Here is a 24480-nt window from a genome sequence, read left to right on the forward strand (position 1 = left end):
TTCTGGGACTCTATATATGCAAAATTCCAAAACTGAATCAAATGAACCAGAGGGGAGATGAGGAGAATTTTTTTTAAGCAGCGAGTTGTTATGATCTGAAATGCGCCGCCTGAAATGGTGGTGGAAGCAGATTCAGTAGCAACTTTCAAAAAGGAATTGGATATATACTTGAAAAGGAAGAATTTGGAGGGCTGTAGGGAAAGAGCAGGGGAGTGGAACTAATTGGATAGTTCTTTCAAAGAGCCAACACAGGTACATGGGAACACTAGCATCTCCAAGTTACACACCATCCTGACTTGGACATATATCGCCGAGTCAAAAACCTGGAAACTCGCTACCTAACAGCATTGTAGGAGTACCATCACCACAACGACTGTAGCAGTTCAAGAAGAAGTCCTAACACCAGCTTCTCAATGGCAACTAGGGCTGGCAATGAATGCCAGCTTTGCCAGCGATGCCCACGTCAGGAGAATCAATTTAAAAAAAGACACGATGGGCCGAATGGCCTCCTTCTGTGCTGTAAGATTCTATGATTCAAGTAACACTTCCTGCTATGTAGAAATCTGTGGAACTTGTGAGAATTCACACTGCACCATTTACATTATTGGAAAAAGTGAGCAAGCGATAAGGGTTGAGCTGACAGGGTAGAACATAAAGGTAACTCCCTGTGCAGTGGAGCTGGATAAACTGTATATGGGAAGCACAGGGTTTTTATATCATGCGCTGTTTCAGTTCTGTTACCTCAGCATTGTGTAATCTGACACAAGAGTTTGACAGAGACTGATAATGCATCACATTTCCTCAATGTGTGAACAAGTGGAGAAAGAAACCTTTTTTTCCCCATGCACTGGTGATGTCAGAGGAGACACACACAAGAGTCAGTGCCTCATTTTTTTTGGATTCTAGCCAAGTTCTGACAAGCTATTGGCTGCGTTAGTCTAATAAAGGCTGTGGCAAAAAAAAACAGACAGGCTGCAGAGACTTTAATCTGACCTTTGGTGCCAACAGCCTGTTCTCATAATGTTTTGTGTGAGGGGAGGAGGGAAAGTGAAATAAAGAGCTTTGCACACCCAGAAGTCACATTTTACTTTGCAACTTTAAAGAAAAATTACATTAGATTTGTCTCAATTTAATTCTACAATAATTCATTTTACGTACAATTTGGTTCATAAATTACCTGAAGTATTGTGGAATTTCTTTGCTAATAATAAATGCAACATTAAAAAAAAAATGTATGACTTGGTTAGATAGAATGAGAAAAAAAAAGGTTTTGCTGGAAACAGGAAGCAGTGGGCTGGAACTTGTCAGAGCGTGCGTCAGCTTCGCAGCAAGTCCTTTTTCCGCTGGGTGGCGAGAGAAAGGAGTGAGCGAGGCCGAGGCGGGGGGGAGGGAGGCATTGAGTCACTTCACTTGGAGCCAGTCACTGGCGAGGCTCGAGCTGCAGCTCCGTCCCCCTGCACTCCGCTCGGAGCCACAGCAGCAGCAGCAGCAGGCAGCTCTCGCCCGCCCGCTCCCTCCCTCCCTCCCCGTCACTCGGTCCCCGGCAGCAGCAGCAGCTCTGCTAACACCCCGGCAGCGACTCGAGCAACCAGCAGCTGGAGCAGCAGCAGCTCCAGCCTCTTTCCATTCCTGTGAGGTTCAGGGACCACCAACTCGCAACACCCCCACCTCCAGTTACCCTTAAAACCACCAGCACGGCCACATCTGCCCAACATGAGAACATAAAACCAGGCTTTTTTTAAAAAAAGACATTCGACTCTCAATCTACCTTTTAAAAATATTTTTTAAGTCCCTGTCTTCAATTTCCCTTCAAATTGATGGTGGTTATCAAATCCTAAGAATTTTCTAGAGGTAAGTGTTTTTTAATCTCTCCTTGTGTTATAAGATTTCATAGAATTTCTGGTATGCAATCTGCCTGGCGGAGTTAGATAGTCCACTTGGATGGTATGTATGTAGCACTACTTGTCAGATAGGGTGTTAGTGTTGCTTTAATGTGAAGTAGCTGTGGAATGAATGTATATTTATATCTTTAAATGTCTGTATAAAATATATATTTATTTGTGTGTCTGGTTAAGACTGAATGTAATTTTGTTCTTGTTCCAAAAAAAAAGTGCTTATTCAGTAGGTTCAGACTGATCCTGTGAGTTGCTAGACAGAAAAAATATGTTGCCTTAGTAACCTGGAGTAGTAGGATGTCTGAGTTTATGCTGAGTGGAAGTACTGCGTTGTGTAGCAGAGCCAAATTCACACATACCCACACTCACTGAGCAGATTCATTTTACACACACACTCTGAGCAGATTTAATTTTCCATTTATTGAAAGGATCTGCTGCTTTAACTGAATACTTTCTGTAATGTACATTTCCATTTTGAACTTTGTGCTTAATTAAAAATATAATTTTAACTTGCTGTATCTTTTGAAAGAACAAACTGAAAGGGGTTGGATAGTACTATTGATATTGGTGCAAATATTGTAAATTTCAGGAGTACAGGTATTCTTGTAAATTCAAGATATATGCCATAATTCTTGTCTCTAAATTTCTAGCAAACGGTGGTGATGGTCTGGTCTTAAAGTACTCTTCTACTCTGATCATTTTTTAAATAATATCTTCACAGACATGTTTCTGATTGTGTAAATTTAGTTTTTTCTGCCTGTGTAATGCAAAGGTATTTGAAAGGTTGACTTCAAAGGAGGTTAATTAAGCCGCCTCAGTCAACAGTGATGGGAGATAATGATCAGTCTTGAAGAGGCTAAGTTCCATGCTGTGTCTGCTCTTATGGCTGAATCAGTTCCACTGTGCAAATTAACAAATCACTGTGAATTTTTCTCTTGTGTTCTCTGTAGCAGGTTGGCTGGTCTGTTCCTTTCCTCAGGAATGCTGTAGACATTTTTTTTTACATGGTATTTCCAACTCCTTAATCCGCATCCTATTCCATTCCATTGTCTCAATCCCATCTGACCTTTTACAGTTCTTCTGTTGAGATGAACTTGTCTTTTATTTGGTGGGGGAGAAAGATTTAATTGTGCTGCATAATTTTCAGCAAGGATCCACTACAATACTTTTGTTTTTAAAAAGTCACATTTTAATTTACCCATGAGAAGTTTATTATCTTTTCCCAGTTTACCTTTTGATCAGTTCAATCACCAAAATAACAGCAGCGGTTTGCTTTTATGTAGTGCCTCTAACTTGAGCAACAAAAAACCTCCCAAGACGCCTAGCTGAGTTGAAGGGAATTCCGAACCGATCAGGAATTGGGAGAGAGGAGGGTGAGCGGAGGCCTGGTAGAAGAGATGAATTTTGAGGGAGCATGGTAAAGGAGTTTAGGAAGAGAATTCCAGAATATGTGAACAAGATGTTGTAGGCTGTGCTACTGATAGGAGAGGGAGGGTGAAACCCACAGTAGGCCAGAGTTGGACCAGCAGAGAGTGAGTTGGATGTGGCCCAGTGTCTTTTTTTAAAAAAGGAGGAATATTTTGGGAGTTTCTTGTGCCCTGTAATTTTAAAGCTGGGACTGATCTGTTCATTGTGAAAATAACATCAAAAGTCTTTAAGTGTGCAAGAGCCTTGCCAAAAAGTTAGTAAACCTTTGCGTGGATTAAATGAAGTTGTCGGAAGTTAAGGTTTCTTGAGGTTTGAGATTCTGGGGAATGTAGGTTTAAAGGCTCCCAAGAATTTTAATTCCCCAAAGTGTCCTTTCAGGTCATCTCTGCAGATCAGAACAAAATATTTCAGCTGTGAGTTTGGGCTCTTGTGTTTTTCTGTTGCATTCAGGAGAGACACACACTCTATGTATGCTGCTTTACTTGTTTTTCTTTACAAAGTGTTGCCTGTCCAGTTACAGCCCTGTTGGAGGCCTAATAGAGATTCCCTTTGGCAGCCATGTTGAGGCCCATGACATTTGGTCCTGGGGGCATCACTGGATGTATGCTACAACCTTTCTGTTCACCCCCCCCCACCCCCACCCCCACCCAGCCTGAGCTCTTTGTTCCTCTGACTGGCCTTTTGTAAATCGCACCCCCCCCCCCCCCCCCGGTCATTCCACCCCATTATTAGCCACCTAAGTCTTCTGCTCCGAAATTCCCCCCTGAAACACTTCCGCCTTCTCTCTCCTTTTAAGACCCTACTTAAAACCCACCTCTTCACCCAAGCTTTTGGTCATCCTTCCTAATAATCTCCTCCTTCGGCTCTGTGCATCCATTTTTTTTGTTTCTTTCCTTGTATCTCTGTGAAGCACCCGGGATTTTTTCCATTTTCAAGTTGCTGGGGTTTGCGTCGTTTTCTGTTGTGACATGGCAGCAGCAGCATTTCACCAAAGTAGGAGATTGGTGCACGTTTATCGAGACTAACTTCAGAAGCAGCCTGTTCTAAATATAGTAAAATAAGCGAGCTGGGAAAGTATTTGCCTTTAAATATAGGGCGGTGGGGAGCTCGGGGTAGTTTGTAAGATCTGTTTGTGGCACCTTGTGAGAAACAGCTGTAATTACAGTTTGGCCTGACTAAATAATTAATCAGCAGTAGAACATGATAGTTATTAATCCCAGGAGCACTGTTCAATCTGTTTCAGTAGAAATACTGTGCATTCTTCAACCACCCTCCCATTCCCGTTCTTTCCTCTCCACCCAGCCCCTTCCTCATTTCTTGAATCCCCTCTTCTGTGTTCTACCCTTTCTATTTGCCAATTTTTTTTTTTGTGAATTGCTTTTATATTTTCTTCTAAATTTGGCAATTTTTTCCTCCTATTTGGCACACACAGCTGGAAGGGAGAAGGGTAGAAAGGAACTGAAGTCTCGTGCTGGTTGGTTCGAAGCCAGCTGTCTTAACAAGAGAGTCATTTTGTTGTGCAGTAGGAATGGAAATGTGCAGTTTTTTTGGCAGAGATGGAGGGGAAGAAATCTGCTGACCGTAACAATAGGAGGTGCAACAGAAAGTTTCCTTTTAATTGGCTTTCACGTTCTCTTCTGTTGCTAAGTGTGTGTTTTTTGAAAGGCATTGGGGGCTGCAAGTCAAGCTATTGGCTATTTATTGCAAGATCTCCTCACATTTTCATTTTCAGAAGGTTGTTGTATGACATTGTAGCTTAACAATATGTAACTTGTTACCATTCTGTGTATTAGCTACCTTTTTGTGACTTGGTGCAGGGGAGAAATGGCAACATTTAGGGTACAGCGGTGTAGTGATTATGTTACTGGTCTAGTAATCCAGTGAATGTGATTTCAAATCCCATCATGGCAGTTTGAGAATTTTAATTTAATTTATATATATTTTTTAATCTAGAGATAAAAAGCTGGTATCAGTAAAAGTGACCGTGAAGAGCTGTTGTAAAACCCAACTGGTTCGTTAATGTCCTTTAGGGAAATAAACTTGCTGTCCTTGCCCTGTGTGGCCTATATGTGACCCCAGTCCCACACTGATGTAGTTGATTCTTAACTGCTCTCAGGGATGGGCAATAAATGACAGCCTTGCCAACATCCCAAGAATCAATAAAAATGATTTGCCAGCATAAGTGACACGTTGTATGTGAAGTGCTTTGAGATGTTTGAGACCCAATAAAGCCCTATGTAAGGCAAGTATTTCTGGTTACGGGAGTGCTGGCCTTCCTTGAGTTTGGCCACAACACTAAGGAGCGTTTGGAGACACTGCCTCCTGAAGTGCTAGGATTCACCTAAAGTGTTCCATTAATATTGGAAAAAGCCAGAAATGTGAATCCAAAGTAACTGCAGATGTGCGACCTTGTGCATGCGCAGTTGCAGTTACTTTTGTGTTTTTTCACACTCGCTGGTGCACTGAACTCTGTGCCAGCAGCACCATTCAAAGTATTTCTGCATCACTCTAAATTCACTCCACCCGCCCCCCACCTTGAATAAAAGAATCACCTGACACCAGAGGGAAGGATTTAATCTCTCCCGCACTTCTGGACAGCAAGAGACACCACCAGAGTGGACTCGTTCTGGCTGATGGCTGTGCAATTAAATGGAAGAGGTCCAAGGTTCACGATAAGATGCAATGATTACCTCGTTCATGCCTCGAAACCTTCCAAGAATTGCTTACTGGATAGCAAACAAGAGCAGGAACCCTGACTCCATTCCTCCTGCCCCAAGCCGAGGGGCACCAAGACTGATTTGTAAAGGGCCTACCCCATTGCTGACCCAATTGAGACAAGCGGACTCTGCACAGAGCAGGGATAGAATCCAAGTCCTTCCTTCTCTGACTAGCTCAGCCCTGCACAGACCTATTCAGAGAATTCTAATATTTTTTTTAATTGTGATGCAGCACTTGTATTGTGCATCACTTGCAGTTTTATTAAAACCACAGTAAATTTCCCAACCACTTCAGGTTTATGGTTCTGTAAATGGGTTTACAGTAATAGAACGTATTGCCCTTGGCATGGTATATTTGCAGGCTGCTGTGCTTTTTCCATTTTTTTAAAAATGAAAAATGCATGCTAGGTGCTATAAAGGCAGGTGATTTATGAAGCTATTTGAAGGTGGTAAACTATCAAATGAATCATCAGGCATGTGGATTTTTTCTCTCTGAAAGTGTTTCTTCTTCTACCACCTTGTTTTTTGACCAGATTGGCATTTGTTTTTAAATGTTACAATGCAGGTACATGATGTATAAACTAGCTTTCCTTTTGACCAACTGGAGAATTTCCATTCAGAGACCAGACAGTGAGTCTGTCGACGGCTGGGAGTGAGCTTCCCTATGCAAATAGGAACCGGTTTATCTACTTGTACAGCCACACCTCCACAAAGCGTTTTTACATTTTCTGTTGATAGAAACTCCGGTTTCATAAGAGTTAAAGGGAGTTCTGGGCACCCCGCTCGCCTGTCTTATTTGTTTTTACTCTCGGCTCTGATTCCCAACCAGCCAATTGGGAATACTGGAATCCATTTTCTTGATGCGGGACGTTATTGTGGTTCTCTGTATTAATTGGATGACCGTGACCCAGCTTTGCGCGATTAGCAGACCGGGTACGGTTCCGGTGTAGACGGAGCAGCTCACGAGTCTCCAATAGCGACGGTCAGGTTGTTTGTATTTATGGGCGTGTCCAACGACTGGGGAAACTGCTCATTCACTTCACTCTTCCGATCCTAAAAGTTTGCTTGTTGTGTTGCAAGAATCCCCTAATTGCATACAGCTCATATGACATGAGGACTGCTCTGGACCACAACTTGTGTGTAGATAGTGTGTTTGACGTAGTAAAACGTCCCAAGCTGTAGCCAGATAAGAAGTGACATAAGAAGAGCTAAAGGAGGAGACATCAGGACAGGTGACCAAATGCTTGGTCAAAGAGGAAGATTTTAATCAGTGTCTTAAAGGAGGAGAGAGAGGTGGAAAGGCGAAGAGGTTTGGGGTGGGAATTCCAGAGCTTAGGGCCTAGACAGCTGAAGGCATGGCCACCAATGGTGGGGCAAAAGAAGTGGAGGATGCACAAGAGGCCTAGAGTTGGAGGAACGCAGTTCTCGGTTGTGGGGCTGGAGGAGGCTACAGAGGTATGGAGGGGCGACTGGGTTCAATCTCAATTCTGGACCATTTTCTTAAAGGTGCAATGTGTGCCTTCAGAAACCTCAGATTAACAAAATAAGCCCTCTAGCACTGATGCAGTTGACCTCTCAGCACTGCGTTCAGTAGCATTTATGTGGCTCAATGTCAAATTTTGTTTGATAACGCTCCGGTGAAGCGCCTTGGGACGTTGTACTATGTTGAAGTCGCTATATAAATGCAAGTTGTTGTTGCCGACTCCCTCCTGGAAAGTATGCACATTGGCTGAAGGCAGAATTAGGGCCTGGTGTAATGTTGTATTCTGCTGTTGCAGTCAGCCACTGCTGCTTCCATCCACCAGCTTGCAATGTGGATGAAAGGGAGAAGGAGGGAAAAACATACATCTGTGCAGATAGATATCAGTGTCATGAGGGCCTGAAGCATTCTATCTGCAGGAGAGCAGTGAGCCCAGGGGTGGAAAAGAAGCTTAAATTGGCAAAAGCCAACATCCCTTGTTCAGGTTGACCTTCTGGTCTGCTGATTCCTGAGCGATGGTAAAAGTGGACATAGAGGAATCTGTCAAGGCAACTGAGGCAAGTAAGGAGAGGAGGAGGAAAGATCGATGCAAAAGTAACTCTGGCGACTTTGCTTAATACTGTGCCATTCCTGGGGGAGGGGGACAGAGGAGCGTACCTTTAGTAACGCAGAGTCTGATTTAACCTGTAAAATATAGACTTGCAATCTTTGATTGCTTTGGGTCTCATTTTAGGTTCTCCAGTCAAACAGAAGTAATTTTATTATAGGCATTCCTCTGACTGCAAGTCAGGAAATTAATGCAAATCAATGTCAAAGCCAAATAGGAGGGAGTTTCCTGGAGGCGAAAGGTGTCTCCTCGTTATTCGATGGAAGCGCAGAATATTCCACCCGAGGAGGAGCAAGAGGAAATGTACTGTGACAGCAATGAAGATGGTCTTCTGCTTTATGCTAATTGTAATAATGCTGTTTATAAGGGCCTTTTTTCAGGGGGGTGTGAGTGAGGGCAGAGAGCTATTCTAAATCAAAGCTGTTACTAAAGTAGGTTGACCACCCTGAGGTGTAGGGGTGTTTGCCGCAAGGTATAATTAGATCTGAGTGGTTGGGAGGGAGTCCCTGAAGAATGTGTGTTTGGGTCCTCTTCGCTCTTCCTCATACACAATGCAAAGGCTTTCTACAGCTGAGGCAGCCTCTTCACTCAATCGCTTGTAATGCAGTTGGTGTTTATGTTGGATACTACATGGTATGGAATGTGTTCCAAGACTGTAATGTATCTTGGCGTTCGGATGAATTCGAGCAGTATATCCAAGACATCCGGAACCCTAAGGTGTATTACTGCTCTGGAAAGCACTGTGTGAAGGTGGGAGGCTTTCTTGCCCTTTTTTCTTCATTTTCCTTTGCGTGGGTTGGGTTTACTTTATTTCTTCCCCCCCCCCCCCCCTCTAAACTTCTTTCCTCAAGTTACAGGGGTATGGTTCCATGTGCATCCAGATGATGTGTTGGGAGGCTGTTTGACATGGTGTGTGATGCCCTTAACAGTTGAATAGTTGGTTGCTTGGGGTAGTTTCAGGGGTACTGAGTACCTTCTGGTTTCTAGTCCCCATGGTTGTTTTCTGTGTAAGCATAGACGGTCAGTATTGGGGAGTCTCATAAAGTCCAACTTCTTGTGCACTTTCTAGCAGAGATTATTGGAACGGGACCCCTAGCTAACTTTTCTTTCCTTTGCATCCCTCACTGGAGTGGTGAAATCCTCCACTGCCAACCCTGGCTGAGAACAGGTAACTCTGCACAGACCAGGAACCTTTTGGTCTGTGTGGCTCCATTGTATGTTTCCTTTAACCACCAGAGATAGTGAGACTCAAAGCTGATTTGACTTCCATAACTAAAAAGTGGGCTAAGCATCTCATTGGAGTAGCTGTTTAGACAGGCTATGTATTGTCAGTGCAGTCTTTCCTCTGGCTAAACTAACCAACCAACTGAGCCAAACTGATGAAGGCCCACTCCAGAGACTTGAGCACGTAATCTAGGCTGATGCTTCAGTGCAGTGCTGAGGGTGGAATACATTGGCAGAGGTGCCGTCTTTCGGAGGGAACTTTAAACCGAGGCCCCATCTGTCTGTTCCTGGCAAATGACATGGGAGTTTTCCCTGAATTCTCGCTTCAACTAACACCACCAAAAAGCACAGCAGGCCATTCATCTTATTTGCTGCTTGTGGGATCTTGCTGTGCAACGTGTAGCTGCTGTGTTTGTTTACATAACAGTGGCTGCGCTTCAGAGCCTTAATTGGCTGTGAAGCGCTGTGGGATGTCTTGAGGATGTGATGTGGTTCTATATAAAGGCCAGTGCTTTCTCCTTGTTAAAGTGAGCAAGGAATAGATCCCAGGTGACCATGCCCCTTTAAGCTGCACTGCCTTCCACTCTTTCTCCCTTGCCATGCCACCACCCCCTTCACACACAGGAAATATCAAACCCATCTGGGTGCAATACTTGTAACGCACTGTTCCAGGCTGAGTCGGAGTCATAGAGCCAGCAGAAAATTCCTGTGGGTTCTATCTGTTCCACTGTTTATTTTTACTAAAACAGACAGTTTAAATGGAATGAATGAGGGAGAGCTGGAGCCAAGGAACAGAATGTTCTTTGGCAGTGGAGACAGGGTACAAAGCTCTTTTTTTCGTTCTGTATGTGTGAAAACTAGGTTGAAAATGTTGTAGTTTCTCCTACTGTGCCACCAGAGGGCAGTGCCTATGGAACAATTTATTCTGCCCATCTTGTTACTACAACTCTCCAGAACTTGAGCTGATTGTTTTTCAAAGAAAGTTGGGAACCTTTCAATTTATAAATAAAAAACTTGTGTAATTTTCTGGTATAAGGAGTGTATATGGAACATTTTGTACAGGTCTGGCAGTAAGTTACCTATTTTCCACAAGCCATAGGATCTGAACCAAAAGGCTCCATCTGTTTTGGATTAAGGCCAGGAAGGAAAGGACTGACTGCCAACATTACCAGAGGGAATTGCCCTGTCCCAGTTGTAACGTAGTGTCAGATAAAACACAAAACGTTAGCATTTCTTCTGGAGGGAAAAGTGATACTTTGGAAAAATTCCTGTTGAGAGTTCCACATTTTTTTTGATGCTGTGTCTTGCCTCCCTTGCCCTTGGAATGAGCTCTTCACAGAATGAGCGAGATGGTTTGAAGTGCTTACAGCTAACAGATGCTAGTCTCCAACATGGTGGCAGACTGAGCCCACAGCGAGAGATCTGGTACTACAATTCAGAAAGAAGGAAAATTCTAACGCAGCCAGTTACCACCCTAGCAGTCGTGTTCTCCCAATCTTCAGAATAGTGATGAAGAAATAATCAATAGTGTCATCAAGCAACACTTATTCACCAAAAACCTGCTTGCCGACACTCAGTTTGGATTCTACCAAAACCACTCGATTTGTAACCTCGTCGCAGCCTTGATTCCTGACGTGGATGTAGAAGTTGAATGCCAGAGGAGAGGTGCGAGTAGCTGCCCTCAACATAAAGTCAGCATTCGACCAAGTATGGCCCCAAGGAGCCCTAGCAAAACTGAGGTCAATAGGGATCAAAGCAAAAGCACTCAAGTGGCTGGAGTCACACCTGCTGACACACAGGACGATGGTGTGATCAAAAGTCAATCGTTGCAGATCCAGGACATCACTGCTAGAGTTCTTCAGCGCAGAATCCCTGGCCCAACCATTTCCAGTGGCTCAATGATTTTCCCTACATCATTAGGTTAAGAGGGGCTGTTCACAGTTAATTTTGCAATTTTCAGCTAAATTCACAACTCCTCTGATAATGAAGCAGCCCATGCCAGCCTACAGCCTGACCTGGGTAACTTCCAGACTTGAGCTGACAAGTGGCAAGTAGCCTTTGTGCCAGTTTAGCCAAGAAGTGACCATCTCCAGCAAGAAAAGGCCCAACCACCTCCATCTGACCTTCAATGGCATCGCCATCAGCGAATCCCCTCCCATCAACATCCTGAGGGGCACCATTGACCAGAAGTTTAACTGGACCAGCCATATCAACACCATGGCTATAAAAGCAACGAAGAAGCTGGATATTTTGCAATGAGTAGGGATCACCTTGTAGATGGTAGCAAGGCTTCAAGGTGACAAGGCTGAAGTCAGGGGTGTGATCGAATGCTTACCAATTGCCTGCCGTAGGTACGATGTGAATCAACCTTGGCTCAGTGGTAGCACTGCCGCCTCTAAGTCAGAAGGTTGTGGGTTCAAATCCCACTCCAGAGACTTGAGCACAAAATCTAGGCCGACACTCCAGTGCAGTACTGAGGGAGTGCTGCACTATCGGAGATGCCATCTTACAGATGAAGCATTAAACCGAGGCCCAATCTGCCATCTCAGGTGTACGTAAATGATTCCATGGCATTTTGGAAGAAGAGTTAGGAGACTTCGGTGTTGGGCAACATTTATCCTTCAACCAACATCACTTACAAAAAAAACACATCTGGTATTATCTCATTGCATTTTGTGGGACCTTGCTGTGCCCAAATTGGCTGTCGTGTTTCCCTACATTACAACCGTGACTACACTTCAAAAAGTACTTCATTGGCTGTAATTGGGATGTCCTGAGGTCATGAAAGATAATGAAAATCACACTAGTTCATTTGTTTTGTGATTTGTGGTACAGTGTAATAAATTTGCACTGAAGCAAACATAAAATATTAGCTTAAAGTCAGCTCGACATCTTACTGGATATTATCACTTCTTGACCTATTATTAAAAATATATCGGTAGTGTTGGCTCGGTGCAGGATTGTTACTAGACCGCTTTAATCTTTGATGTGGTACGATAACACTTCAACTCGCTCCAAATCCATTCGTGTCAGTCTGAGAAATTAAAATGCTCTTAATATCCAGCTAATCCTGTAAATGTGTCACAAAATAATTCCAAAGTCTTTGCCATCCATAAATATCCTTTTCAAAAGCAGTTCCGTGCCTTTTTTCTTCCATATTTTTTGTATACGTTTGAAACTCTTATCCAGACACCTTGGGAGTGAAGTGACCGTGTAATTAAACATAGAAAGCAGTTTATAGATGTTTACTGGTCAGCTTGTGAACTGATTTGTTCCTGTTGATCCCTTTTGTTACATATTCTCAACCTTAAAGTAAATTCCGCTGGTTAGTGCGGCCACTAGGATTTCAGCAAAACGTAATTGTGTAAAGCTTTTTTGGACCGTCTCCACTTGAACAGTGGGGTTGGGGGAAGGTGGCAGGAGAATAATTCTTTGCTGTCCCACGCTTGGGTTATGTCAGTCCACTTGAGTGTATTTTGGGCTCTATAATAAGTTATGTCACTTGTGGTGGGAGTGATGTGAGAATATTTAAGAGCATCGCAATAAACGAGCCCACTCGGCACTGTACCGTGGTGTATTTGACACCCAATACTTGCACGTTTCAGTGTGTTGGTGCTGCACTTGTTTCTTTTGGGCGGGAGGGGAGGGGGTCATGTGGTAAAACCAAAACAGTTCAAACTCTGGTCGCGTACACACATCTGGTTCATAGTCATTGGATCCTGTGGGAGAGAGAACAAGATTTGCAGCAGCCTTCGAGCTTGGAGTTTGGAGGGGGTGATGACCTCTTTAAAGCGTCAGTCTGGCCTTGAATGGCTTTTTCACATTTGGATGCCCCATCAGTCGCAGAAGGATCTCATTCATTCATCCGCACCTTGCCGTTTAAGATTGCGATATGGTGGGTGCATTGAGGCATTTATAGTGAGGCGGTGTTCAATCTAGTGCTGGCTTTATGACTCTGGAACCTGGCCAGCTGTTTGAGTACAGTTAACTCCCAAGTACTATGGAAAAATACCAAAGCAGCCCTGTTCAGAGAATGTTAATCACATGCTCAGATCTGTGATGACGAATCAGTGACGGTGTTGAATTTTCCCGATTGTCCCAACCCTTGTGTTGCCAGGCAACAGCAAAGGCTGCCAGTAACTGCATCATAACGCACACTGGAACTGTTCTGGGTATTTGTCTGCGATTGGTAAATGTGATGTTTGTAGCCAGTCGAGCACTGACTGCAGTATGTGTTTAAACACCAATGACAAATGAGTTGCACCAGTGAAAGAAAGGACTTGTATTTATATAGTGCCTTTCACAACCTCCGGATGTCCCAAAGCACTTTACAATTAGGTACTTTTGAAGTGCAGTCACTTTTGTAATGTAGGTAACATGGCAGCCAATTGTGCACAGCAAGCTCCCACAAACAGAAATATGATGACCAGAATATTATTTAGTAATGTTGGTTGGGGGATAAATATTGGCCAGAACTACTTTGCTCCTCTTTGAATAATGCCATGGGATTTTTTACGTCCATCTGAGTGGGCAGACAGGGCCTCGGTTTAACGTCTCGCCCAAAAAGACGATTTCTTCGACAGTGCAGTGCGCCCAGTGCTGCACTAAAGTGTCGACCTGCATTATGTGCTTAAGTCTCTGGAGTGGGATTTGAACCCACAACCTTTTGACTTCCAAGGTGAGAGTGCTACCACTGAGCCAAGACTAGTACTTCATTCTATTATTACAGTAAATACAATGAGAGAGTTGTGAACTGTATATAATACCTAATTGCACCTTGCCCTTCCCAGCTTGCGTTGTCTTGAGAGAGCATTTTGAACAATTTCACCCTAGAGTGAAATACAAGTAATTACAGGTCTGTCACATCATAATGGTCTGAGGTAATGAGTTAAGATTAAAACACGAGCATAACAGGATAACATATTGGCCTTAGTGTAGCTTTATTTTGAATTGGTGTCAATACACTAAATATGCCATGGGACAATCCCAGTCTCCAGTTAGTAATTTGCACCATTTGAGTAGAACAGCACAGGAGCCACAGCTGTGGAGGTGTTCCTCTCAGCCCACGTGACTATAGAGCTGTATTCCACAAGGATTTATGTTCCTCGGTTTTACCCGGGATGATTCCAGGATGCATAGGCCACGGGTTTAATGCATCCCCAAGATATCCTCTTGGGGCTTAGAATTGCTGCCTACTCTGTAAAGAGGGGAGAATTCACTTGCCTGGGCCTCATCTGTACTGTTCTATCTGTACAAATACCTGTTTCATTACTCATTGGTATAGATGACATTGAACTTAGTGTGTTCATTGCATATGATACATTGATGGATCATCGTCTCTTGACATTCTCACTCAATGAGCCATTTTAGGAGTCTATTAAAAATCCAAGATAAGAGTTTCAAGGGAATAGCATATGTGTTTCATGCTGAATGTCACAACTTTTATCACACTCCTCTCTAAACACTGCCCTTTGTCTGTCTCTCCTCTCTCTATCATCACAGTTGGTAGGCTTGTGTTTAATTTTATTTTAATAGAAGTTTGCTCACACTCGCATGCATGAATCATTGAGAGATCTCGGAGTAATAGATCAGATGTGTCTTCCACAGAGAGTCACTTCCACCCACGTGCAGGCTGCAAAGGTTGCAGAATCATTCTAGTAAAGGGAGTACAAGTCATCTGGTTACATTATTGAGCGTACTGTACTGAGTCATGTGTGGCAAGTTCTTGGACCTACACTGACACCAATGAGTAAGCTGTGTTTACGAGTATTTATTGTGTTGCCTTGAATTACTCAGTACATATCCAGGGTCCTGCAAAGCCTGTCATTCAGTTCTGTGACAAAGCTCTCTCTGCATTGCTTAACCTTCCTCGTCGCTGGGTCAAAATCCCAGAACTCCCTAACCAGCAGCACTATGGGAGTACCTTCACCGCACAGACTGCAGCGGCTCACCACCACCTTCTCGAGGGCAACTAGGAATGATCAATGAATACCAGCCTTGCCAGCGACTCCCATATCCAGAGAATTAATTTTAAAAAGTACTCAGAAATGTCCAATAATCTGTTTTAGGTTTTAACTGAAGGATAAATGTCGGCCACAATACCCCTGCTCATCTTCAAATAGAGCCTTGGGATCTTTTACGTCCATCTGAGAGGGCAGACTTCTCATCCAAAAGATGGCACCCCCGACAGTGCAGCACTCCCTCAGTACTGTACTGAAGTGTCGATCTAGATTATATGCTCAAGTCTCTGGAGTGGGACTTGAACCCACAACCTTCTGACTCAAAATATGTAATTGCATTTTGCCCTTCCCAGCTTTTGTTTTCCGAGAGCATTTTGAACAATTTCACCCTACAGGTCTGTCACTGATCGTAACTGAATTCAATAAATCTGATTATTTGTGGGCTGGCATCAGGAAGAAAAGATGACCAAAAACTGTAGTAAAAACCAAACTGGTTAACTCATGTCCTTTTAGGGGACGAGGGAAGCTACACTCCCACCTGGTCTGGCCTACATCTTACACTAATCCACGTTACATGGTTAACTGTAAATGCTGTTGGGGCAACTAGGGGTGGAGAATAAATGCATCCTTGCCAGATCACCCACATCCCCAGAATAAAAATCACTGGCTCAGCTCTGCCTCCCATCATTCTTTAACAGACCAGCAGAACCACCTGAAACTAAAGAGCCTTTCCTTCTGTTTTATCTAAAATCCCCAGTACAGCAACGTCACTAATCCTTTTTTTTGTTGCAAATAATATTTCCTTTACCGGTCTTGCTCCCCTCCTGAAGGTGCTGACTCACGCTGGCCTATGGTTCCACTGGCACTTACGGCCCTTTTTGGTATCTTGCCCCAGCGGCATTCACCATTTGTGAATCTACACAAGTGAGTATTGGCTATTCAACTGCGGGGAGCAATCACAGCCCGGACAAGCTTTGTGTGGTCACTTTTACTGATGCCAGCTTTTTATTTCTAGATGTTTTATAAAATTCAAATTCTCAAACTGCCATGGTGGGATTTGAACTGACGTTCTCTGAATTACTAGTCCAGTTGTGTAACCACTGCTCGACAATCCCAGGAATTGAATGAAGAAGCGCGTTCAACAGAGAACGCACAATGAGCACTTGTCTCTGGAGTTTTATTTTATTCACCCTTCCTTCCCCTTTCTGGTTCTACAATTTCAAACACACAATATAATTTTAACAGATTTTTTTGTGATTTAAAAAAAAAAATCTCAATGTAAAGGCATGCCTCAAAGATCTGGTTGTCAAGATAGAATTAATTGTTTAATTCTGGACATAAAGCTTACGATGTTATTGAAAGACTTCACCGCGCACTGGAGTACCAGAAAACTGGTAACTCCAGCTTGGCGAGGGTATCTTTAAATTTAAATTCAAATCTTGCTGAAGAAAAAAGCTGTAAGGTGTACAGTGCTAGGTAGAAAAACTCTTCATTGACATTTTTCTTTTCTTTGCTGTTTGTAAGCAGAACTGTGATCAAACCACCTTTTTGCCATGAGTGGAGTTCTGAAACGAAAGTTTGAAGAAGTGGAGGATGATCCCTGTTACTCCTCATCTTCTCCGTCATCATCCTCTTCCTCCTCCTCTTCGTCCTCCTCCTCCGCCGCTTCATCTTGCTCTTTGTCCTCCAGCTGGGACTCTGATGATGACAGCTCTTGTGGTGAAACATGGGCAACCAGAAGTAATGCAACTTTCCCTTCGACACCATTTACCCGTAAGTACCTAACGTAACATCCTATTCACAGTTAACAATCTCAATTAACATTGCAAGATATTGGTGTCCTGCACCACAAATACATCCTTTGGGTAACATATTGTCTTCAACTTTTAACTAGTTCTTTCCCAGGACCGTAAAACTCCCAGAATTGTTTATCTCCCTAATTATTATCTTCCTCCTACAATTGAGCTCGGTGTCACATAATCACTACTTTTTAATTTTGTTCAACTTTTCTCCTACCCTTATTAACCTTGGTGATCTGTGACATTATAGATTAAAAATGGAAGCGTCCTAGCATTCAATACAATGTATAAATACATAAATCTACATAGTTACATAGTATTTACAGCACAGAAGCAGGCCATTTGGTCCAACGCTGGTGTTTATGTTCCATGCGAGTCTCCTCCCACCTTTCTTCATCTAACCCCATCAACATATCCTTCTAGTCCTTTCTCCCGCATGTGTTTATCTAGCTTCCCCTTAAATGCACCTATGCGAGTCGCCTCAACCACTCCTTATGGCAGTGAGTTCCACATCATAACCACCCTCTGGGTGAAGAAGTTTCTCCTGAATTCCATATTGGATTTATTAGTGACCATCTTCTATTTATAGCCCCTAGTTCTGGTCTCCCTCACAAATCTATTTGGGCAGCGGAGAAGCTTTGTCACCAATGAGCTAAACAGCCCAGAAAGGTTTAACGATTGATCCCCAGTCAGACAGTGGTTGGAGGAGGAGAAAGAACTGCTTTGGGGAAGAACTAGTGCTTGATATGGAGGCACAGAATCTTCAAGCAGAAGTGCTTTATGCCTTTTAAGACCCTCCTTAAAAGTTACCTCTTCGACCAAGCTAATATCTCCTCCTTTGGCTTGGTGTCAAGCTTTGTCTGATTACGCTTCTGGGTAGCGCCTTGGAACATTTTCCTACTTTTAAAGGTGCTATATAAATCTAAGTTCATGCTGTTGTCAGTGAGTTCCAGCATCTACAGGGCTGTTACCCAAAGCACTTTTGCTCCATGCAAGAGGGGTACATATTAAGGTTGTAAGTAGAAGCTTGTTTTAAAAGCTTGAAGGGAGCTTCTTCCACAATGACAAAAAGCTACTTCATTGCTTTATTTTCTCTTGCCCCTTTGCGCACACTATGCATTGTTCTCTGAGGAGAAGGCATAAAGCACTCTTGAATCACAAGCCAGTAGTCACTAACTTGAGAGTCTGCTAGTGTAGGCTGCTGAGTTGGTACCTGATTAGGTCTGTGAATTGGGCATGGTTCCCCCACACAAGGGGACCTGCCAGCCCAACTGAGGTCAGAAACTCACTGGTACTTGGGCCCAGTGGGTAAATACAATATACAAAATGGCCATGGGTCAGCGGAGCCAGGGAAATCTATGCCTAGTTAGCCAGATTCAGCAGGGGCAACAGTGAGGGTGCTGAGCCAGGTTGGGTGAGGGCAGGATTGGTCTGTGGTGCCCTTGGTGATTTGAAGTGTTCAGGCTTGCATGTGAAAATATAGCCACTGGTAAAGAAGCAGCTATAATGGGTGTGCTACTTGTAGTAGCAGCAGGCTGTTAGCCCCCTGTGGTGCTGTACTCCAGTGAGAGCTGGGTAGAATCGGAGGGATGGAATCATCATCATGGTTTATAAAGCAGTATGTGAACAGCATGTTGCTACGTTGTGTTACTACTGCAGAAAAAAACTTGTGCTAACAGCATTTGTAGTAACAGGCCTTCACTCTAATAATCTGCTTAAAATTGCACTGAAATGCTTAAAATTAGTCTTCAGTGGACAGCACGGCAACTGACTTCCTTGAAACTAGCAAACTGTCAGGAAATCTAATTACAGTTTGGCATTTTCTCAATATTAAGTCATGTGCTGAGGCTCCATATGACTAGAGTAGCTGCTTCCTTTCCTTGCCCATTTGTTTTTTAAAAAGGAAAATGTTGAAACCACAAAGTTAATTCTATTGTGCTGTGTCTTTTTTGTGTGCTTTTTCTTGCTGTTGGTTTAAATAGGAAATGTACTCTTTTTATCCTAGTGAATTTACCATCATTTCTCTCTCTCTCTCTTGGAGCATCAGACAATGCACAGTTTATGAAAGCGTACACACAGACGAGCGCGCACACCCCACACGGATGATCACACTGAGCCTGAGAGTACAGAGTTAACGCACAATCACACGGCCATAATATTAAATCCAAGCCTCTTCTATCAAGTTCAAGCTCATTGGCAAGTTTAACAGCTAAGGCCACTGGAAAGATTTGCCCTTCCTTGGAGGAAGTAGGTGTCAGCCAACCTGGCTCAGTTAGTAGCACTCTCGCCTCTGTCAGAAGGTCGTGGGTTCAAGCCCCATTCCAGAGACTACACGTAATTCAGGCCGACACTGCAGTGCCGAACTGAGGATGGCTGCGCTACTGAGTGCTGCACTATCAGAGGTGCCGTCTTTCGCATGAGACATTAAACCGAGGCCCTGTCTGCCCCCTTGGGTTGACGGAAAAGATCCCATGGCACTATTTGAAGAAGAACGGGTGATTCTCTGGATTCCTACCTAACAATTATCTCTCAACCAACACACACAACCGATGATCTCATGTATTTTATTGCTGGTTAGACCTTTCCATATGCAGATTGAAGCTGTTTCCTTGCATTACAGCAGTGACAACACTTCACTTCAAAAGCGCTTTGGGATGTCTTGAGATCGTGAAGGGCACTGTATAAATACTAGTTTTTCTCTTTCCATACACAAAAAGTAAATCTAGCGACATCCTTGTAATGAGATCTGTTGATTGACATTTAACAACAAATCAATTAACTTTATTTTCTCTTTCGTTCCTGGTTTTTCAGCTGTGCCCATCCTGAAGAGAACTAAACGCATGAGAAAGAACAACGTCCAGTTTGACCGTGTCGTCGTGTTCTATTTTGCTCGGTGTCAGGGGTTCACTAGCGTTCCAAGTCAGGGTGGCTGTACCTTGGGGATGGCCAACAAGCACAGCTCGTGCAGGCAGTACACGCTGGCGGAGTTTGCCAAAGAGCAGGAGCTCGTTCGCTGGGAAAAAATCAAGGAACTTTTGAAAGAACAGAAGCTGGACTCTTTAAGGCTGCAGGTATGTAAACCTGGGAACGGTAGTGTGGTTATGTTACAGGATTAGTAATCCAGAGACCTGGACTAATAATCCGGAGACGATATGAGTTCGAATCCCTCCATGGTAGTTTGAGAATTTTGAATTTCAGTTGAAAGAAATCTGGAAATAAATATCTGGTATCAGTAAAAGTGATCACGAGGCTTGTTGGATTGTCGTAAAAACACAACTGGTCCTTTAGGGAAGGAAACTTGTCATCCTTATCCAGCCTACGTCTGACTCCAGTCCCATGCTGACTCTTAACTGATCTCTGAAGTGGCCTATCAGGGCAACTAGGAATGGGTAATAAATGCCAGCGCCGCCCACATCCTGCGATTGAATTTAAAAAACAAATAATGCGACGCAGGGGTGGGGAGGTAATCTGTGGTGCTTTTTGGTTTCCTACCCCCTCCCACAACCATTTCCACTTTTCTTTCATCCACTTCTGAAGGGAGTAATGATGGGCTCCAGTTTAATGGCACTAGCTTCCCTCCATTCTTCACAGGTGAGCTTAGACTGTTGAATGCTGCCAGCGTGGTGGAACATGAGGGGCATCAGGGCCAAAGCAAATGTTCCCCCCCCCCCCCCCCCCCCCCCCCCAACCTTCCCAATGTCCACATGCGTGCACTTTTCAGTGAGAGTTGCTGGATCATGATCAGGGGCAGGAATTCTGCTCTTCCTTCCCTTACTCACAAAGGTTGAAGTCACTCATAGCCAGAGCAAATGATTTGTTCTAGCAAGTGATGTACTGCTCTGTCTGCTCAGATACCGGTATTTCACTTGCCTCAAAGTGTAGAAATTCATAGAATTTCACAGCACAGAAGGAGGCCATTTGGCCCATCATACTTGTGCCACCTCTTTGAAAGAGCTATCCAATTAGTCCCACTCCCCTGCTCTTTTTCCCCATAGCCCTGCAAATTTTTCTTTTTCAATTATTTATCCAATTCCTTTTTGAAAATTGCTATTCAATCTGCTTCCACCATCCTTTCAGACAGTGCATTCTGGATCCAGAACATTTCCCCCATAAACCTGCAAATGTTTCCCAATTAATATATCCAATTCCCACGGTTGTTTTTGTAGTGCGAGATCACTTGCCCTGATCATCCTTCTGCTCTCCCAGCTGAGATCAGCACAAACCAGGGACTGACATGGCCCTTTCTGCCCTGTGTGGTTCAGCATTGTAGTACCTAGATGGAGCAGAGGACGATTCAGGGCTAAGGGGAAGCATGGGGCAGTGGGATTGCTTTGAGATTAGTCTGGCAAGACACGATGGGCCAAGTGGCGGCCTCTTGTGCTGTTAACATAAATACTCGGAGCTATTGTGTACCGCTGAAGGAAAATTATTATTCACTAGTCTTAATTTGAAAAAAAAATAGCATCTTTTTTTTCCTTCCCCTCTTTCTCTCTTTCCTCCCCCGCCGCCCCCCCCCCCCCCCCCCCCCCCCCCAAAACAGTTGACTAAGAATGGTACTGCTGACTCTGAAGAGGCCGACCGGCTTACTGTCGATGACATCTCGGACGATGATATCGATGTCAGCGAGGTGGAGCTCGACAGCAGCTTCTTTCCACAGCCGTACCCAGCTAGGAAAAGGCACACGCTGCTGAAAGCGGCCGGAGTGAAGAAGATCGACCGAGAGGAAAAACGGGAGCTGAACGCAATCCGGGTGTCGCGCGAGGACTGTGGCTGTGACTGCAAGGGTTTCTGTGAGCCGGAGACTTGCAGCTGTAGCCTGGCTGGAATTAAATGCCAAGTAAGTGAGCAGCTGATTGAAACGCCTCATTTTATACAGCAAGTCACCTTTTGGTTCCCTACATTACAATTAATCGATTTTTAACCACTGTTTTAAAGCTCCCCTCCTACAATTCCAGCCATTTTAAAATGAAACGGCAAACCATTGACTTTGGCTGTGACGTTAACTCAGTCTCTTGGTTTGTCCCTCTGTCTCGGCCAGGACCCTCTGTTTCTGTTTCTCAAAAGCAGCTCAAGCGTGAACATCGACCCCCAATTTAACCATTATGCACCCAGAGTAATTCCTGTTAACTGCGTCCATCAATATTTCAGTTTCAAGAAAGAGACTAGCATTGTTTTCCCCCCTTTCATTCCCAGTAGACAGTCAGACTGCCGATTCAGCAGACTTGGCAGCACAAGATGTAGCTTTAGCCATACAACAGCAAAGCCTGCTCCTACTTTCCTACCATTGCTCTAAAGCTGGGATTTTAATTCTGTGGTAGTTACTGGGAATCAATGCTTGTAAAAACAAGCAATGGTTACATAGTAACTCTCAGAATTTATATTAAAAAGAAAAAACCTGAATGGCAGGGTAGGGAGCAGCTCGGCTTCCAACAATTAAAATGTAGGTTAAGCAATTAAGTAGCCTAAGGGGCTGAGGCGTACAATGCATTTTTTTTTTGACTCCAGATTTGTCTGCACGCTTGGCCTGTCTTGTCAACAACTAGCATATTTTATTGAGCTGTATACTAATCCGTGTGTGTTCCAGATGCGAAATGTTTAATTGTGTGTAGACAGGAGAGTAGAAGATCAGACAGCTTGGGTGTTTAGCGAGCACTGTATGTGGCTTTGAAACAGCAGCTCTTTATTTTGATAGACACTTTTTAAAACAAAAACAAAAAGTCTTTCATTATTAATGGCTCCTACAGTATTTTGGAACATTTTTAATTTATTGTCACTTTGTGACAACTGTCTCTGAAGGCTGACTTGGTTTATTTATATCCAAACCAACTTAACAATTGAAGCTTTGCAAAAGACTTGCGTCTGTATAATGCCTCACCAAGTGTCTCAAACGTCTCCGAACCCTTTACACAATGAAGTGAAGATTGACTGGTTACGTAGGTACATTTTGCACACAGCAAAGTCCCACAAACTGCAGTGAGGTACAGATGGAGTTGAGGTACGGATCAGCCATGATCTAATTGAAAGGTGGAACATGCTCGAGGGGCTGAATGGCCTACTCCTGTTCCTATGAGAGGAATGACTTGTTGATCTGTATTTAAGGGTGTTGGTTGAGAAGATTATTTTCCAGTAAGCAGAGTTCCCTTTTCCTCTTCAGATCGCACCATACAATCTTTTAACGGAACAGACAGGGTCTTGGTTTACAGTCTCCTGCAAAGGATGAGGATGCAGCACTCCCTCCCTCAACCCTGCAGTGAAGTGTCAGCCTAGATCATGTTTAAATCCTAGTGTGGGGCTTGAACTCAACCTTTTGAATTAGAGATGAAAATGCTACCAATTGAACCAAGCTGACACCAGTTTGGTGTCCAAGATTACTTTTTTAAAAGATCTTTCTGTTCCTTGAGTGTTCACTATTTATTTTTATTGCATGGATCTGTGCTTCCAATATCTGTAATGTTAAACCAAGCTAGCTACAATCTTGATCTTAACAATCCCTCTTCACAGCCATCCATTTCCAGTGCCCATCAAAAGCTTTTGAAATTGGACATTTTCTTTATAAAAACAAAACTTGGTTACAGCGCTAATTGCAACATGTGTAAAATCTATATACTGTTGCTTCCTCTAGAAGTGAGATTTTTGCTTTATGCAGATCTATATTCCAAAATATATAAGTATCAGCCTTGGCTCAGTGCTGGCACGCTGACTTCTGAGTCAGAAGATTGTGGTTTCAAGCCCCACTGCAGTGACTTGAACACATAATCGGCACTGTACTGATGGAGTGCGACACTGTTGGAGATGCTGTCGTCTGGCTCAAATGGTAAAGCGATGCCCCAGTGAGGCTGGACTGGGTAAGGATGGCAGGTTTCCTTCCCTAAAGAACATTAGTGAACCAACCAATTGGGTTTTTACAACAATCAGACAGCTTCATGGTCACTTTTACTGATTCCAGCTTTTTCCCCCCATATTTTTAAAACAAATTCAAATTCACCAACTACCATTTGAACTGTAGATTACTAGTCCAGTAACATCATCACTACACTACCTTTACCTCAGTAACATGTAATGTAATAAATACACTTAAACTGTTATCCAATTGTAGATTTTCTAAATTTCGATTGTCTGGAGAAAGCCAGGAAGAAGTACCAGTCTGGCACCAGCTATGGTTTACATAGGATATACGGCACAAACAGGCCATTTGGCCCAACCAGTCCATGCCGGTGTTTATGCCCCACTCGAGCCTCCTGTCTTTCCTCATCTAAATCTATCAGCAAAACCCTCTCTTCCCTTCACCCTCCTATGCTTGACTAGCTTCCCCTTAAATGCATCTATACTATTCGCTTCAACCAGTCCCTGTGGTAGTGAGTTCCACATTC

General features: G+C 43.6%; 1 protein-coding gene across 1 annotated transcript in view; it reads left to right on the top strand.

Annotated features, from left to right (window-relative positions):
- Window positions 1-1355: 1355 nt before the first annotated feature.
- The window catches only part of csrnp1b (cysteine-serine-rich nuclear protein 1b), a 30195-nt gene continuing 7070 nt past the window's right edge, over window positions 1356-24480 (top strand). The window contains exons 1-4 of the mRNA XM_085992512.1: window positions 1356-1851; window positions 16839-17084; window positions 19922-20181; window positions 21651-21947. Coding sequence (XP_085848638.1) covers window positions 16865-17084; window positions 19922-20181; window positions 21651-21947 — 777 coding nt within the window. The 5' untranslated portion in view covers window positions 1356-1851; window positions 16839-16864. The remainder of the gene's footprint in view (window positions 1852-16838; window positions 17085-19921; window positions 20182-21650; window positions 21948-24480) is intronic.

Source organism: Somniosus microcephalus, chromosome 7 (genome assembly GCF_052327205.1).
Source record: "Somniosus microcephalus isolate GS21.2 chromosome 7, FLI_Smic_1.0, whole genome shotgun sequence".
Lineage (NCBI taxonomy): Eukaryota > Metazoa > Chordata > Chondrichthyes > Squaliformes > Somniosidae > Somniosus > Somniosus microcephalus.